We start from the raw sequence: 14,644 nt of genomic DNA, 5'->3' as shown, positions 1-14,644 counted from the left end.
CGCCCACAATGCTGTCAGAAGAGCCAAGATTTACATTCTCTTGTACTACACTCCCAGCTAAGTCCTTTAGAAACAGAAATTAGTACTGTGTATGGAGCATGGGCTGATCAACCCTTTCCTATTTGGGATTAATAAAAAAACCTGCAAGCTAACTGCTGCTTCCATGTCATCTCTTTTTCTTTGTTTAAGTGTTCTTTTCTGCATTTCCCCTCTCTTGATGTCTTGGTCCAGCCCCTATTTATGTTCTTCTATATATTTTTCTATTCTTCATTATTGCGTTTTTGTATTTTGATGTATCAGAGTTTTGTATCCCATTTTCCATCCTTCTCTGCTTTCTCTCCCTTCAGTGGGTATCCTATTGATCCTCAGTCTTCTGTACCTCCAGCTGCTATATGCATTTAAAGGAAGTTATGCATATTGCTCAGTAAAGAGACATGTCTCCTCAGAATGTCGGAAAAACAGAGAGCCTAACTTAGAGAGAAAACAATTAGGGCAAAGCAAGGGTGGAATATGACTGCTCTGTACAGAAACGGGTGAAGTGAAACATCATTTAAGCTCAAAAACAGTAGGTAGAAATCAGTCTAACAAATAGGAGGTCTCTAAACATTAGAAAAGTGGGATTCTGAAAATCACAGAATTGAAGGGTTGGAAGGAACCTCAAAAGATCATCGGGTCCAACCGCCCTGCCAAAGCAGGTTCCTTAGAGCAGGCCACCCAAGTAGGCGTCCAGACAGGCCTTGAATATCTCCAGAGGAGACTCCACAACCTCCCTGGGCAGCCTGTTCCAGTGCTCCGTCACCCTCACCGTGAAGAAGTTCTTTCTCATGTTGATGCAGAAAAAGCTTCCTAGAAGCAGTGTGGGAGAAAATAGCCTAATTAGCTTAAAGTCAGAATTTTATACATTCTTAAAAATGATCATACGGCATGATATGACAACCACTGTCAACAGCAAGGGACGTAGGTCCTCCACTCAAGCTCTGTGTTCTAAGTGGTCCTTTGGAGGCATGCAGATTTACAATGCAGGAAAGAAACAAAGAAAAAAAAAAGCATCTCCAGTATGAAAGACAACTGTGACTGAGGCAGAGGCACCCTGGCCTCATTCAGGGTATTAGAAAGCTGTAGAAGCAGCTGGTACATGACAATACGCTTTACAAAGGATGTAGCCAAGAAATAGAGAAAAACCATAAAAATAATTCACAACAGACTTTTTTCTGAGCACTCCTGGAAAGGTTTGAGTTGTGGAAGAACAGGTAGTAGCATACTAGTCAATTGTAGAAGGGGGGAATGGTTTGGTACAAAGCCTAAAATCACCACCCTGTGAGCAGTACAGACCTGCATTACAGCTTGTTCTGCCTCGTTTTTTGCCCTCTCTGTATCCTGCTGCTGCTCTGTGGCTTGAGTTAGACTTTGGCGTAACGTCACGACCTCTGACAAGAGTTGGTCTCGCTCCTTTGTTATCTCTTCTTTAAGTTTTAGCAAATCTCTGATACTGGAAGCAAGGAAACAATAGTCAAACAGTGTCACAAGCCTTTTGTGTTCTTCCTCCTATGCCAGAGCAGGATCCTTCGTGTGAAACCAGAGTTTAAAAGCCATTTTGTTTCATTTTAAACTCCTCTTGGATTAAGGGTCTTTTGGTCAATCAAATTATATGCTTTACCTACTGTGATCGTTAAGAGTCGCTGTCAATAAACCACTCTTTCTTCTTATATCCCAATCCTCAGGGGACTGAAGAAACTCTCAGTTGCTCAAAAAGGTAATGGAACAAAATTTCTTCTTCCCTGCCCACTGCGAAACCATGTAGGGACCAAACCTCTGTTGCATTATCACAAGTCTCTGCAGTTTACCTGACTGGTCACCTAACCAGGTTATGTCTTGCAGTCACCTAATGTAAGAATAAAACAGATTGCCTCTTTGGACACATTTACAATCTGAAAGAAAGTCCAAACATTGCAATGTGGGTTCAAGCTCAACCTTAAAAAACAACCTGATTGCTCTAAAAGAGTTGGAAGCAACCTACAGGGCTGGAAACCTGCAGAGGAGTTGCCTGTACGGCCCTGTCACTGGACAGGGCAGCATGGAACTGGAGATCAATACAAAAGGAACTTTACGAAGAAATCATGGAGTGCCTGAGCAGCTGGAAACTGCAGGACTGAGGTCTTGGCAAAGTCACAGCTCCCAGCCCTTTCAGGAAAATGCAAAAAGCAGCCACAGAGTTGTCTTTAGAGAGACATATTTTAGTGGAAGGCTGGATGACAAAGCTTTCAAATGAAAGGAAATCTCTTACCCAGGAACAGAATACTTTAGGGCCAAAATGTGAAGGAGTGGATTTCTAATGCATCCAGTTGCTTTACGTGCTGGCACATTTCCTGGAAGGGAATATCTGAATATACTAAAGGCCTTGCTCAGAGATCAGATCAGGCTTTCCCCCTTTCTCTGGAAAACTTACTTGTATTCCTGACCCAAGGACAGACCAGATTCCTGCTCCGTCATGTTAGTCAGGCGCGCAACTTCCTCTTGCAGTGAATGAATTGTTTCCTTTGCTTTCTGTTCCTTCTCATAGGCTGCATCCACCATTTTCCAGGCCTTTTCAATCTCCTAGGAACAAAATGGAAAAGACTTACAGAAATTAAATTGGGTTGAAAATGAACAACAAATTAAAAATTAATTGCCTTGCATTTTTGTTAATTAAGCAAGTCGATTTTCATGTCTTTTCATGCTCAGATTCACAGCAGTTTTCTTTGCCAGTTGTCTTTCCATTTGAATGAGGGCATAACAAGTATTTTGAGCCATTCAGACAATGTCAATTCACACTCAAAAACTCTCACTTATTTTCTCTAACACATAGACCTAAATATTATCAAATCTCACTCTATGAGATTTTGGTCATGTAAATCCCGCTAACATCTACTGAAGCTGCAGTGCCTACAGACGTCCCATATACTCAAACAGTTCACTTGTTTCTAAAAATCTTGTTAGCTGTTACAACAAAGAACATCCAAATTACTATTTTTCAGAGAAGGAAAAAAAGATGTTACTCTGTCCTTTGCTCCCTCTTTGTATATTTGCATCTGTGAGGACCTAGTGCACTTTGGTTTTAACTACCTATTTAGAGAAGCTACAAAAAAAAAATAAAAATCAAAAATACGTCCACAATGAACAATATCAGATAACTTAATAATTAATGATTAAATTTAATAATTTATAATTTAATTTATATAAAATTGTTTACAGCAGTTCTTTATTTGAATTAACATCTCTGGATCTAAAAATAAATCTATTTAATATTAAATTCAAAATGATGACAAGCTATGTTATGGTATATGGTTAATATATTTATTGGGCTCTTTTAAATCAAATAAATGTAGCGCTAAGCTGTTTACTGCCTAAATTAAAAGCTCAGAGTCATTGAGCTAACAGAAGCAATAGGCTACCAGAACGTACTGAAAAGCTAACAGAATATAACGTTTGTGGCCTCTTCAAGCTGGAGGGGGAATACATTTTCATTTTATTTGTTCAATTAGTTCAGCAGACACAAATTTGAAAAACCAGAGCAACCAGCCGGAGCTCAAAGATCAGGAATGTTTGTTCTCCCTCTCCCTGCCCCCCACCTCCAGCATATTAATAAAAAGTGGGCTTTACTTGTTCTGAAATTCTTATAGAGGTTATAAGCAACTACTACAAAGAACCAGGTACAATTCTCTACCTGCAAACAGTATTTTCGTTACTTAATAAATTACTTAGTTCAAAATTCAGTTTGAAAAACATGCTTTTCACTTATGTGTTGAGAACATTTAAAACAGCTCTAAATACTGTAGTGAATTTTTGTTTTATACATTTTGGGTTCTAATTTCCATTCAAATGCAGCAATGATCACACAAAGTATTAAATATCATACAGTAAATAAAACTTTTTCATTCATTATTCTCTTACATAAAAATGTTGTAATATGAAATTTAAATAAATGCATGCTATGCTGAAATAATGGTATAAAGACATAGTGTATCATCTCGGTTGCTAAAAAAAGCATAAAATATAGCTGTAAATACACATTTCAGATTTGCTAACCTGTGTAGGCAACCAATCTTTCTCTAGGAGAAATGCAAATTGAAAATAAGATTAAAGCTGATTATTTAAATCAAAGCTTCCTGATGGCTGATTAGAGTGTGATTAAAATTGGTGAATTAAATCATTATGACTGGGGCTTGGGGTGAATAATATCAGTGTGTCCTGTGAGGGGTCTTACTGGCTTCAGTGAGTCCTCAGGCCCAAAACTGTACTTGGGTGAGTACTCACAAAACTGATCCCCTGAAGTCCATGAGGTCACTCAGATAAGCAGACAACCAGAAGCTGAGCTTCTTGAACTACATCTCGCTTTTGATGTGTGTCAAAACAACTTTTATCAGTAGGGTTAGCATGCATGGATGATGGCCTCATTAACAGGCAACATCTAAATAAAAAAATGCTTCAGACTCCAGCGTCCGCAAAAGTGGGCTTCATTGTGATGGCTTTCTTCATTGTTTCTTTTACTTTGAGTAAAGATTCAATAAATTGCTTCCTTTAAATTCAAAAGTAAAGAGGAGGAAATTTCTGAAGGTGGATGCCTTAATTGAAAAAATAATCACATAATTACTCAGTGGAGAAAGGACTGATAGAATGCAGAATGTGTTGTGTACCCAGGAAGTAGGAACATGCATTGCAGTTTGTTGTATAATTAACAATGGAACTATACTGGGTGTTTGCATTTAAAACAATTCAAAAAAAATTTGGAGAAGTACTCTGGAAAATGTGAAGCAGAATTCATAAAATGTGACTGCTTTACTTTTTTTTTTTTTTTTTTTTTTTCATTAAATAGCCCTGAAGATCACATTGGTTTTGCTGCAAAGAGACTGAGAATTAATGAATTGCTTTATTAGCATACTGGATTGATTCTCCTGGAAATTGAAAACTTGGTAACTATAAATTCCTGTTCTAGGGTTCTTCCAGTGCAGCTGTATGGATCAGTTTCCCTATCAATGAAAAAGAGAGTTGTATTCTATTCCCCTACGGTTCAGCTTGGCCCTTAGTTCCCCTGACATGACTGTGAACAGCAGACTGTTACGTCCAGTTCATTAAAACCTCAAAACAGAGCACTGAAGTGCCATCAGACAGTAACAGCTATTGATTATTATTGACTTGGGTCCTACCAGCAATTGATTTGCACAGTTAACCCCTGCCCCTATACAAATCCTACCGATTACAACCAGGCTTCACAAGGAGAAAAATATTGCCTCTGCAGCTCAGTTGAAACTTTATTTGTATATGAACCAATGACCCAGAAAAGGAAGGCTGTAAACCTGTTACCCAGATGACCTATCAAGTCACCAGGATTTAGGACCTTAATTTGAAGCAAATATACTGTTTTTCTAGGAACAGCCCACTGGGATTCTTCTAATACTTGTAAATAATGAAACACTAGAGCATTGTTTGTCTAATTTAGTGTTGTAGAACATCATATTTGCTATTTGAGCACTTGAACCTTCCTCAACGTTTGCCTTAGGCACCTGTGAAATACCTTTTTTGAATGTTAGTAAAACTGCAGTCTTCAGAAAGGAGAATAACATGAAATATGAAGGGTGTGTCTATCAAACCCCCAACACATGACGTGATCATAAATAACATCCAACTAATTCTTGAACATTTAATGGAAAGACTAATTCTCCCAGCCAAAATGAAAAGTATCAGTGCTGTTTACTTGTCCCACATCACACAACTGGAATTTAAATGTCACAGGGTGTGTATTGCACATTGCTTCTAATGGGATCGTATTGTCAAGCAGCTTTTTCACTACAAAATCTCTTAGTTGCTTCAACAGTAGCTGATATTGTTAAGCCATCCCTCACCTTAGCTTCAATTCAGCTGTTGATGTTGGAAAGGCTCTTATTTTTCCTACTCTTGCACTCAGTTTTATGACATTACTAAGATGATGTTGCCTCAGCTTGGGAACATCCTGAAGGATTGCCTCTGCTACTGTTCACACTCAGAGTATAGACATGTAATAGCAGAAAGAAAATGGCAAGGATCATCGTGGCTCCTGACAGCCCCCTACTAGGGTTTTGGATTAGTGGCAGAGAAAATCAACAAGATTTTATATGTGGTTTTCCACCTTTATGAGGATGCTTTGAGCAGTACCATGGGCTGGCAAGCTGCAGCCATAGGGTGACAGCACTGCTAGTTATATTTATTCTGAGTTTATTTTCTTTGGAATTCTATGGACAAGAAACTTCATGTTAAAGAACATCTCTTTCTGCAGTGCTCATATTGTTACACTGAATTTATTTTACTGGAACAAAGTAAGTCTATAGCATAAAAAATGTAAATCACTATTTTGAAGCATTTAAGAACATTGTAGCCTCTTCTACCCTCAGAAATTAACACTTTATTGCAAGGCATGTAGGTTTCTCAACTAAATGCTAAATTAAAGTCTAGCTGGGTAGTACAACCTAAGCGTTTAAACCATGAAGAGGAAAAAAGTTCAAAGTACCATCTTCTGATGATTTTTCAGGTTTAGGTTCATGGTGGTAAAACCTCAGTATGAGGCTAAAAACATTGATTATTCTTTAGCAAGTCAAGCACTTTGACAGAATTCAAATCAATAATGACAAAGAACACACCAGAGTAAATTGATGAAGTAACACTGAAATGCTATATAGTATTCCTTCTCAAAAACACCATAAAACATTTATTTAAGTGAGCTGATGACACTTCCCTGGTCTACAATCCATATTTCAGCATGTAAGTAGATTTTTCATAGTCTGGCAATAATTAACATCCAAGCAGCAATTCAAAAATATTAATGAATGCAGTCTCAAAAACTGTGCAAGCTGGAAATGCAGATATGCTATTTTATAGATATGGGAAAGCTTAAATATAAACTATCATTTAGTACTTGACAACTGATGGAATTGGCTTAGTTTTATCCCTGTGCAAATAAATACACAATTTGATTGGGAGGAGTGACAATATCAGGCTAAGGAAACAAAGCAGTCGGTAGCAAAGCAGAGGTTAAGGAACTGGGGATACCAGCTCTATGCTTAGTTCTCCAGATAGGTCTCTACATAAAATAAAGTGTTCTTGCAGATAGCTTTCTTATTACCATGTTTTTCATTAACTATATCCTATCATATTTAATTCTATTCAAAACTTTACCGCCTTCATTGATGATATAGTTTCCCGATCATCCTTAGTGAGCTTCGTAAGTGCAGCTACTTTAGATGAATTCACCACAAGCTCAGCGTTCAGCTCCCTGCATTTTTCCATGAGACGCTTCTCATTTTCATGGGACTTCTTCAAAACAGCATGGAGCTTTTCATATTCTATTTGGAATTTTTCCAGAGTTTTATCTCCCTTAAGTAGATTGATGACTTCTTGGAAATCTTTTTCCAGTGCTTCAAATGCACTTTCTTCTAAATACAGTTTGGCAGACTGTTCCTGAATGAAATTAGATAGATAATCAATTAACAAGAGGAATTGAACATCTCACTTATGACCCCCAAGTATAAAAAAAGCAATACACTGAGTACCTAACAGCTCCTAAGACACCGTGACAAAAAAATCTGTAATAACCGTGGTCTTGCTATGGTATAATATGCACATTTCAGGCTATTCTTCAAATTGATTTCTCCTGATTTTACTGAAATAACTTGTGCTTTAACAGTCAGAGCTCCTGCAATTGAGTACCACAACTATTTTAATGATAGGTCTAGAAAATATTGTGGCAGTGTTTAAATAATACATCAGCTATTGAGGTAGGCCAGTATTTTAGCTTTAATTCTTCTCAGTTCTCTACACTGTAAAGTCTGATTAGTTTACTCTTTGCATGCAAATAGTGCCAGCAAATCACTTCCAGATAAGCACATGTGAAAGCATCAGTAATGGCAATGCAAGCAAACCCATTCCCTGCAGAAAGTGCTTCTGTTAAACCTTTCATGGTGGGAATATCCAATTTAGCTCAGTTCTGAAGCCAAATTTTGCCCGCTTAGTTTATGGACACCAAATTCCACTAATGTTTTCCACAACTGCTTAAAATAATTTCCATTATAACCTTCAATGGAATGCAAACACACCAAAGGGAGGTGTACAGCCACTTCTCAACAGTTTGAACTGCTAAGAAGCAAGATAAATCAGCCCACAGGATGCTTCATTCGGTCACAGATGCTTCACTTCCATTACTGAAGTCCATTCACAGCTACCTGGAGCATCTCTGTCCTGCCATCTGAAGCCTAGGTGTTTCCTTAAAATTGCATCTTGGAGGGAGGCTGATGTGGATAGGAGCACAGATCTCCTGCCAGCATCTCCAGGCAGTGAGACGCGGCTCCCCGAGGCACAGCACCCTCACAGACCTGCCCTCAAAACCAAAGGATTCAAAAATTGTTCGGGTCCCTGCTTGAACACAAACAGCTTTGACAGAAAGGCAAGAATCTTTAAAAATAAAAATCTGACAGCAAAGACTTGTTTCAGTTGGTTTTAAGAGTATGCACATTTAAACCACCAGGAAAAGATGGAATTAAAAGCATAAAACTAGCCTCTTATGGCATGAACACAAGCTCAGGCTACGTAATATACTGAGAACAGGGGCACCAGCCCCAAATCCTCCTTGCCAAGTCTCCAATTTCATTATTTTTTTGTATCTGTGTCAGAAACTTCAATGAAAAAAACAACAAACGGGAGTGAAATGTTAAAAACTGCATTGTCATTAGTGCAGAAGGGCGTTCAGTGTGGAAGAGGGAAAGCCTTGGTGCTTCAGTTTCGATCTCGTTACGTTTGTGATCATATAGAGAGCGAAAAAAGCAATAACAACATATGAAATATATACACAGCAGGTATTCCTACAGTCTGTGTTACTACACCCTGCATGTAAATAACCTCTCGACAACCGAGCCAACTGCACTCTGTTCTCAACAGCGCCTCGACCCTTCAACAGGTGTAGGGGCGCAGGCAGAGGTGGAGGGGTCGCCATTACGCCACGGCGGGCGGGTAATGGCGGGGGCTCACCTCAGCCATGGTGCCGGCGGGGCGGGAGGCGCCGGGACAGGGATCGGGGCCGGGATCGGGATCAGGGCCGGGATCGGGGCCGGTGCCGGCCCTGGTGGTGCCGAGGAGGCCGTGCCGTCTCCTAGGAACGGCGGCGGGCGGGTCTGCGCTGTGCAGCCATGGAGATAGCGGGGCTGGAAGGAGGGATTCGTCCCTTAACCGCGTGCCCTGCACAGATCAGAGAATATCCCAAGTTGGAAGGGACCCGCAAGGATCATCGAGTCCAGCTCCTAATAGATCTAATAAAGGACATCAGCTAGCCCGACAGAGCCTGATTGTATTCAAAGACCTTAACAGCTATAACAGACTAGCAGTTTTATGTCGGGGTATCCAAACAATCAACAGGGCCAACTTGCTGCAGGGAAAGGGAACCTCGAAGAAAATGCCTATAACCCTGTTCAGTCACAGCAGCTCCTTCTTCACAGACACAGCTCAGAGACCACAGGCTCCTCAGGAAAGCCTGCAGAGGGGCTGCACCACAGCCTCTAAGCAAAAAGGCTGATCCTTAGCCCACAGCACAGCTCACAGCATCATTGAATCATTTAGGTTGGGAAAGACCTCTAAGATCAGCAAGCCCAACTGTTAGCCTAGCGCTACGTGGATCAACGAGATGCAGCTGCTCAGCAGAACAAGTCAAATCAAGGCACAGAGGGAGGCAGGGTCCTGTGAAAGGAATTAAGTGGGATTTGGGGGTGCTCAGCCCTGCTGGGGTGCTTTGCTCAAGTCACACTGCTCTCCTGTGTGGCATCTGCCCAGGGTTTGAGACCTTGTCCCTACCAGGAAAGCTGGCAGGCAGGCACAGGCTGCAGCTGCTAAAATGATTTTTTTGCTTTCCATTCGTGTGTAAGCAGCAGCATTGACGCAGCTGCAACTTTTAGGGGAAGTTATCTTGTCGACTGTGAGCAGACAGCAAGGCGTGAGCACATCATCAAGGCCAGCCACACAGCAGCAGAGATTTGGATCATGGGCACAGGGTGGTCCCCTGGAAATAGAGGGGTGGCTCACCGAGCCCCAGGTGTGGGCACACCTGACACCATAGAGGGGCAATCCCATCCACAGAAAGCTCTCCACATTCAGAGGGACAGCCTGACTTCGGTCTTTTCATTACCTCTGACTAATCATACTGCTTAGTCTGCTTGTGTGCTTTAATGATTTTGTACAAAAGCAGGGTATAGAAGGAGGGAACCCCGGACAGCAGCTCTGCACTGTAAGAGCTGCACTGAATTATCAGCTACTGCTGGTCGCTCCGCTACTAGCTAACCCTTGAAATAGTATGTTTACCTTAGTGGGGTCACAAATTGGTTCATCTGATAGGTTTTTTGGGCAGAGAATGTAATGTTCCATGTGTACGCTCCCCAGCAGAACGGACATGCTGTATGACCTTAAAGTTCCACTTGAAACTAATAACGACAATGGAAAATTTTCCCAGGTTTAATGAAGCCTGAATTGTAGCACTTCATTTTACTGATTACGTGGCAAAATAGGTAATTTCAAAGGGATGCTTTGAAATGGTCTAATTTGACTATTAAAGCTGGAGAATAAGACACATTTTGTAATATATTCTGTATAACTATGACTTAATTAAAAAATATCCTGCATGCTGAAACCTAGTTTCAGTCATTTCAAACCACGCTTCTAATAAATATTTTTTTAAAAAGTACCTTTTCTAGGTTTTACACTTTTTTTTTTTTTCTTCATTTTCCTTTGTACTGATGCTTCCTAATAGAAGTACCAGAAAAATGATAATGGAATTATCAGCAGAATTCCTTGATTCTAGGATTTCAGATTGTCAAGAAATTTCTTAGACCTTTAATCAACAAAACAGCTGCACCTGTAAAGAAATAGCAGAAGATGAGATTTTTACTTTGTCAGCAAAATCCTGCTGAAGGGAGAGATTAAAAAGGGGCAATTACACAATAGAACAAAACAAACAAACAAAAAGCCTTCACATTTATATCTTAAATATATAATGTAGATGTTTATGACACCCTTTATTATGGCTACAAAAAAAAAAAAAAAAAAAAAAAAAAAGGAATGGAAACATAAAGTGAGTTATTCATCTTTAGGGTGAATACACCTTTATTACTGTGTACCCACAATGTTTGTGCTTGAGGGTAACAGCAGTAATGTGTCCAAAAATGATATCCATATATTAAGGCATCCCCGTGGTCTTCTGTTTTTCAAACTCACAGTGATTTTTGCCCTGTGAGACCTTCCAGTGGTAACTATATAGGCTTCAGTACAAGTTTGTGACCATTGAAGGAACATCCTATAACTTGGGACCATGTGCTTAAAATTCCCTGTGCTTTATATTCCAATGAATATGAAGTGGAGATAATCACAGCTGCCATCCTACAATGTGCTGTGACTGTCTTGGCTATAAATGATGTAGTCATGTCGTGAAGTGAACTTCTAGACAAGGTGGAGATCTTGAAGTGGGTTGACTTTAACTCTCCCTTTTAAGCCAAGCCTATGTGAGAACCTTTCTGCTATAGTGAGAGCAAAAAACTCAGCCACAGAAGAAAAAAATCATTTCTAAATATAGTTTCATTAACAGCAGGGACAAGCTGGATCCAGGAAGTTTCAATTCATTGAAAAGATTGTTACTTAGTTCCCTAAATATCTGACTTTGTTCAGGAGACATCAATATTTCATGGTTTATAAGCAGAATCACCTGTTTCACCAGCTGCATAAAAGAGCGGTTCACATCAGCGGCATGTATGTGTTTGTGTAGGTGCAGAAAGGGTTACTAGAAAAGATATACTGATTTATTTGAGGTCAGGCCCCTAGGACAGTTAATTTAATACATGTTTTAAACCACAGTGGCATGAAAACGATAAGCAATCACTTGCTGAGTGTAAGGATTGATGGGTTACTGCAGAGATATAAATAAATAGAGCAAAATATCATCATAACATCACCCAGGAGAATGCACGCAATTTGGGGCAGGGACCATGGCAGCACACGTCTTCTGGGAAGTATAAAATGAACCTTTTGGACACTGGAAGGTAACGATAAGAAGTAGTAATAAGGGAAAACCTGACGGTGAGGGGTTGAAATGTTTCCTTTTACACCATGCTGTAGTAAGGCAGAACATCAGCAGGTGGCACTGCACTACCACGGTGCTTTGATGAGCTGCCCCCTAACAACAGCTCTTTTCTGCTCTGGAAACGTGTTACAAATGTTAATTAATATATGGAGACATAACGGTGGGGTGAACATGTAGTCATGGATGAGGTCCAATATTTGCATGCGGTTTGGTTCTTTTTACTCAGATGATGGGAATCAGTGGGAAATCACCACTAAGGAAAGCAAAATTTGTCTAACCATTTGCTAAAATAAAATATTGCTTTTACATATGTTAGAAATATTAAAAATGTTATATAAATATTAGCTCTCCACATGCAAGTGTTGTAAGTCTCCCTCAGCAATGTGGAAATCCATCACATTCTCATGGTCTCCAACACTGCAGACGCTATCAGTGGGCTGACGGCCTGGATGTGCCCTAAAATCCATTTTGCCTTCTGAGTTAAATCAGTTTTGCAGTATTAAAAGGAATAAGAATGTACTAAATCATACTGTGACTTCTCCAGTCACAAGGAATTGCTATAAAGTCCTTAATCCAGCTGATACTTTTACTATATTCTTTTTGAAAGCACTTTCCTTCTGTTATTTTAAAGCTAAATGATATTGCTATAATGAGAACACTTGTTCCGAAAAATTGGATTGAGGCTTCCTATGTTGTCCATAAAGATCATACAACAGATCCTAAATAGCAGCAACCTTTGATCATGTTTGGCACTGGAGTTGAGCCAAGCATCTCAAGAGGAAGAAACACACCACGTCTCATTACCATTTTCATAAAAAGTCAAATCATGGAAATGTTTTGATTAATAGAAACACCCTAATAAAGAGCTTGGTTAACTCTGAGACACAAGTTAAAGCTGACAAGCTGTCTTTGTATAATGTACAATTACATGCTCTACATAAAAAATAAAATGGATGAAAATTACGGGAAGTAATTGAAATTAGGTCGATAATCCTAGAACCAAGCTGAATTTGCCATTCCACAGCACGGTTTGAAACCACAAAACAGTTTCATGTCAAAACTTTTGTTCACAGTTCTTCAACAAGGATTACAATGGCCTGTGACACTTGTTTGAAGTTTTCTGCCTCTCTCTGAGCCAAGCGCAGGGATCCTCCCAGCACCCTGGAGGAAAGCAATGCTCTGCTGATGCCATCACCTTCGCTGCCCACTGTGGGCTCGTAGCACCACCAGGGTTATGGTTTATGCTACCAATCTGAGCTACAGCTTTAGAGTGACATGGGGAGGATGCTTCCTCCTACATATTCGGAAGAACAGTCTGGTAGATGTTACCCTCTCCCGCTGCCCAGCATCATTAATCCTTAGTGAGGCTATGAAGGAAAGCCTACAAATACATAAACACACTCAGCCCTACGCATGGCTCAGGTTTCTTCAGTGGATGCTTTCCATTACCAACTTGCCAGTCCTGATCCATGACTGTCATCCCAACCATGAACATTTGCTTGTGTTTAAAAATGAGTTTCAAATGTATCTAGGTTCATAATGTGCTCATTAGCAGAAACAACTTCCCCCCGTACCTTCCAACAGCCTTTCTGTTCCACCAGCGGAATCCATTCCCTAATCTCTGATTCCTTTCCCTCATTCATATTTTATTATTAAGCCCTTTAATTTTCAACCACCAAATCTTTTTCTAGCTTTAAATTTGTCTGGCATCTTTCACTGCTTGACACTCGTGTCCATTGGGAGGAAAAGGCTATTGAAAAAAAATATCCCTCCCCTCATAATACCTAAGGAAGGCTATGGAAGTCACAGAGATTAAAGATGTTCATAGGGTCAGGTGTAAGGCAGTAGGTGAGGACACCTGTGAGCAAGTGACCCTGTCTGCCTGGACTTTTCCATGAATCCGTCCGTGTGCTCCTGGTTGGCAGCCCGTTGTCCTCTGTTCCTGCGAAGGTGAAGCTGGACTGTACTAAAACGCGTTTCACTGCTGCCTACTCCTGGCCTATCATATCCCTATTCACCCTTTTCAGATCTTGCAAGATTTTTATTTTTAATTTACTGCTCGCAATAGTTTAAGGAAAGATTGTTAGTTTTGTAAGAAATTAGAAATACTAATGGAAAGAACAAAATAATCCCTCAGTCTTCTAACATATCTGAAAGCAACTGAGGAAGTTACCTGTAACTTAACTCTCTGCCCAAATCTTGCTCTTGTTCTACTCCTGCGGATAGGATCTTAGAGTCCACTTTAAAAATAATATTATTATACCTAATTTCTGCTGCAGCAGCATCCATGTGACAGAGCCACAGGCTATGTCCCAGTGTGCTGCGGTACTGTTACTCCACTGCTCACAGCTTCGGGTCCTGCCCAACGTCTGAGTAATGTTAGCAGAGTTTGGCTCATTATCAAATAAATTACTACCTTTAGCAAGATAATGATCTTAAGTCTTCTGCAGTGCAGCAATATTCAAACAATGAATCACGTACCGGAGTTGTCAGGATATGTGTTTCTAGCTTTCTCTCCTCTTTCAA

General features: G+C 40.0%; 1 protein-coding gene across 1 annotated transcript in view; it reads right to left on the bottom strand.

Annotated features, from left to right (window-relative positions):
• CFAP58 (cilia and flagella associated protein 58) overlaps positions 1-9,110 on the bottom strand; it is a 56,823-nt gene extending 47,713 nt beyond the window's left edge. Inside the window, exons 1-4 of the mRNA XM_084526688.1 lie at positions 9,031-9,110; positions 7,186-7,467; positions 2,447-2,595; positions 1,333-1,489 (exon numbers count right to left, since the gene is read on the bottom strand). Of these exons, the coding sequence (XP_084382814.1) occupies positions 1,333-1,489; positions 2,447-2,595; positions 7,186-7,467; positions 9,031-9,039 (597 nt within the window). The 5' untranslated portion in view covers positions 9,040-9,110. The remainder of the gene's footprint in view (positions 1-1,332; positions 1,490-2,446; positions 2,596-7,185; positions 7,468-9,030) is intronic.
• Positions 9,111-14,644: the final 5,534 nt, after the last annotated feature.

Source organism: Aythya ferina (genome assembly GCF_964211825.1).
Source record: "Aythya ferina genome assembly, chromosome: 7".
NCBI lineage: Eukaryota > Metazoa > Chordata > Aves > Anseriformes > Anatidae > Aythya > Aythya ferina.
This window is presented reverse-complemented; position numbering and strand designations above follow the sequence as displayed.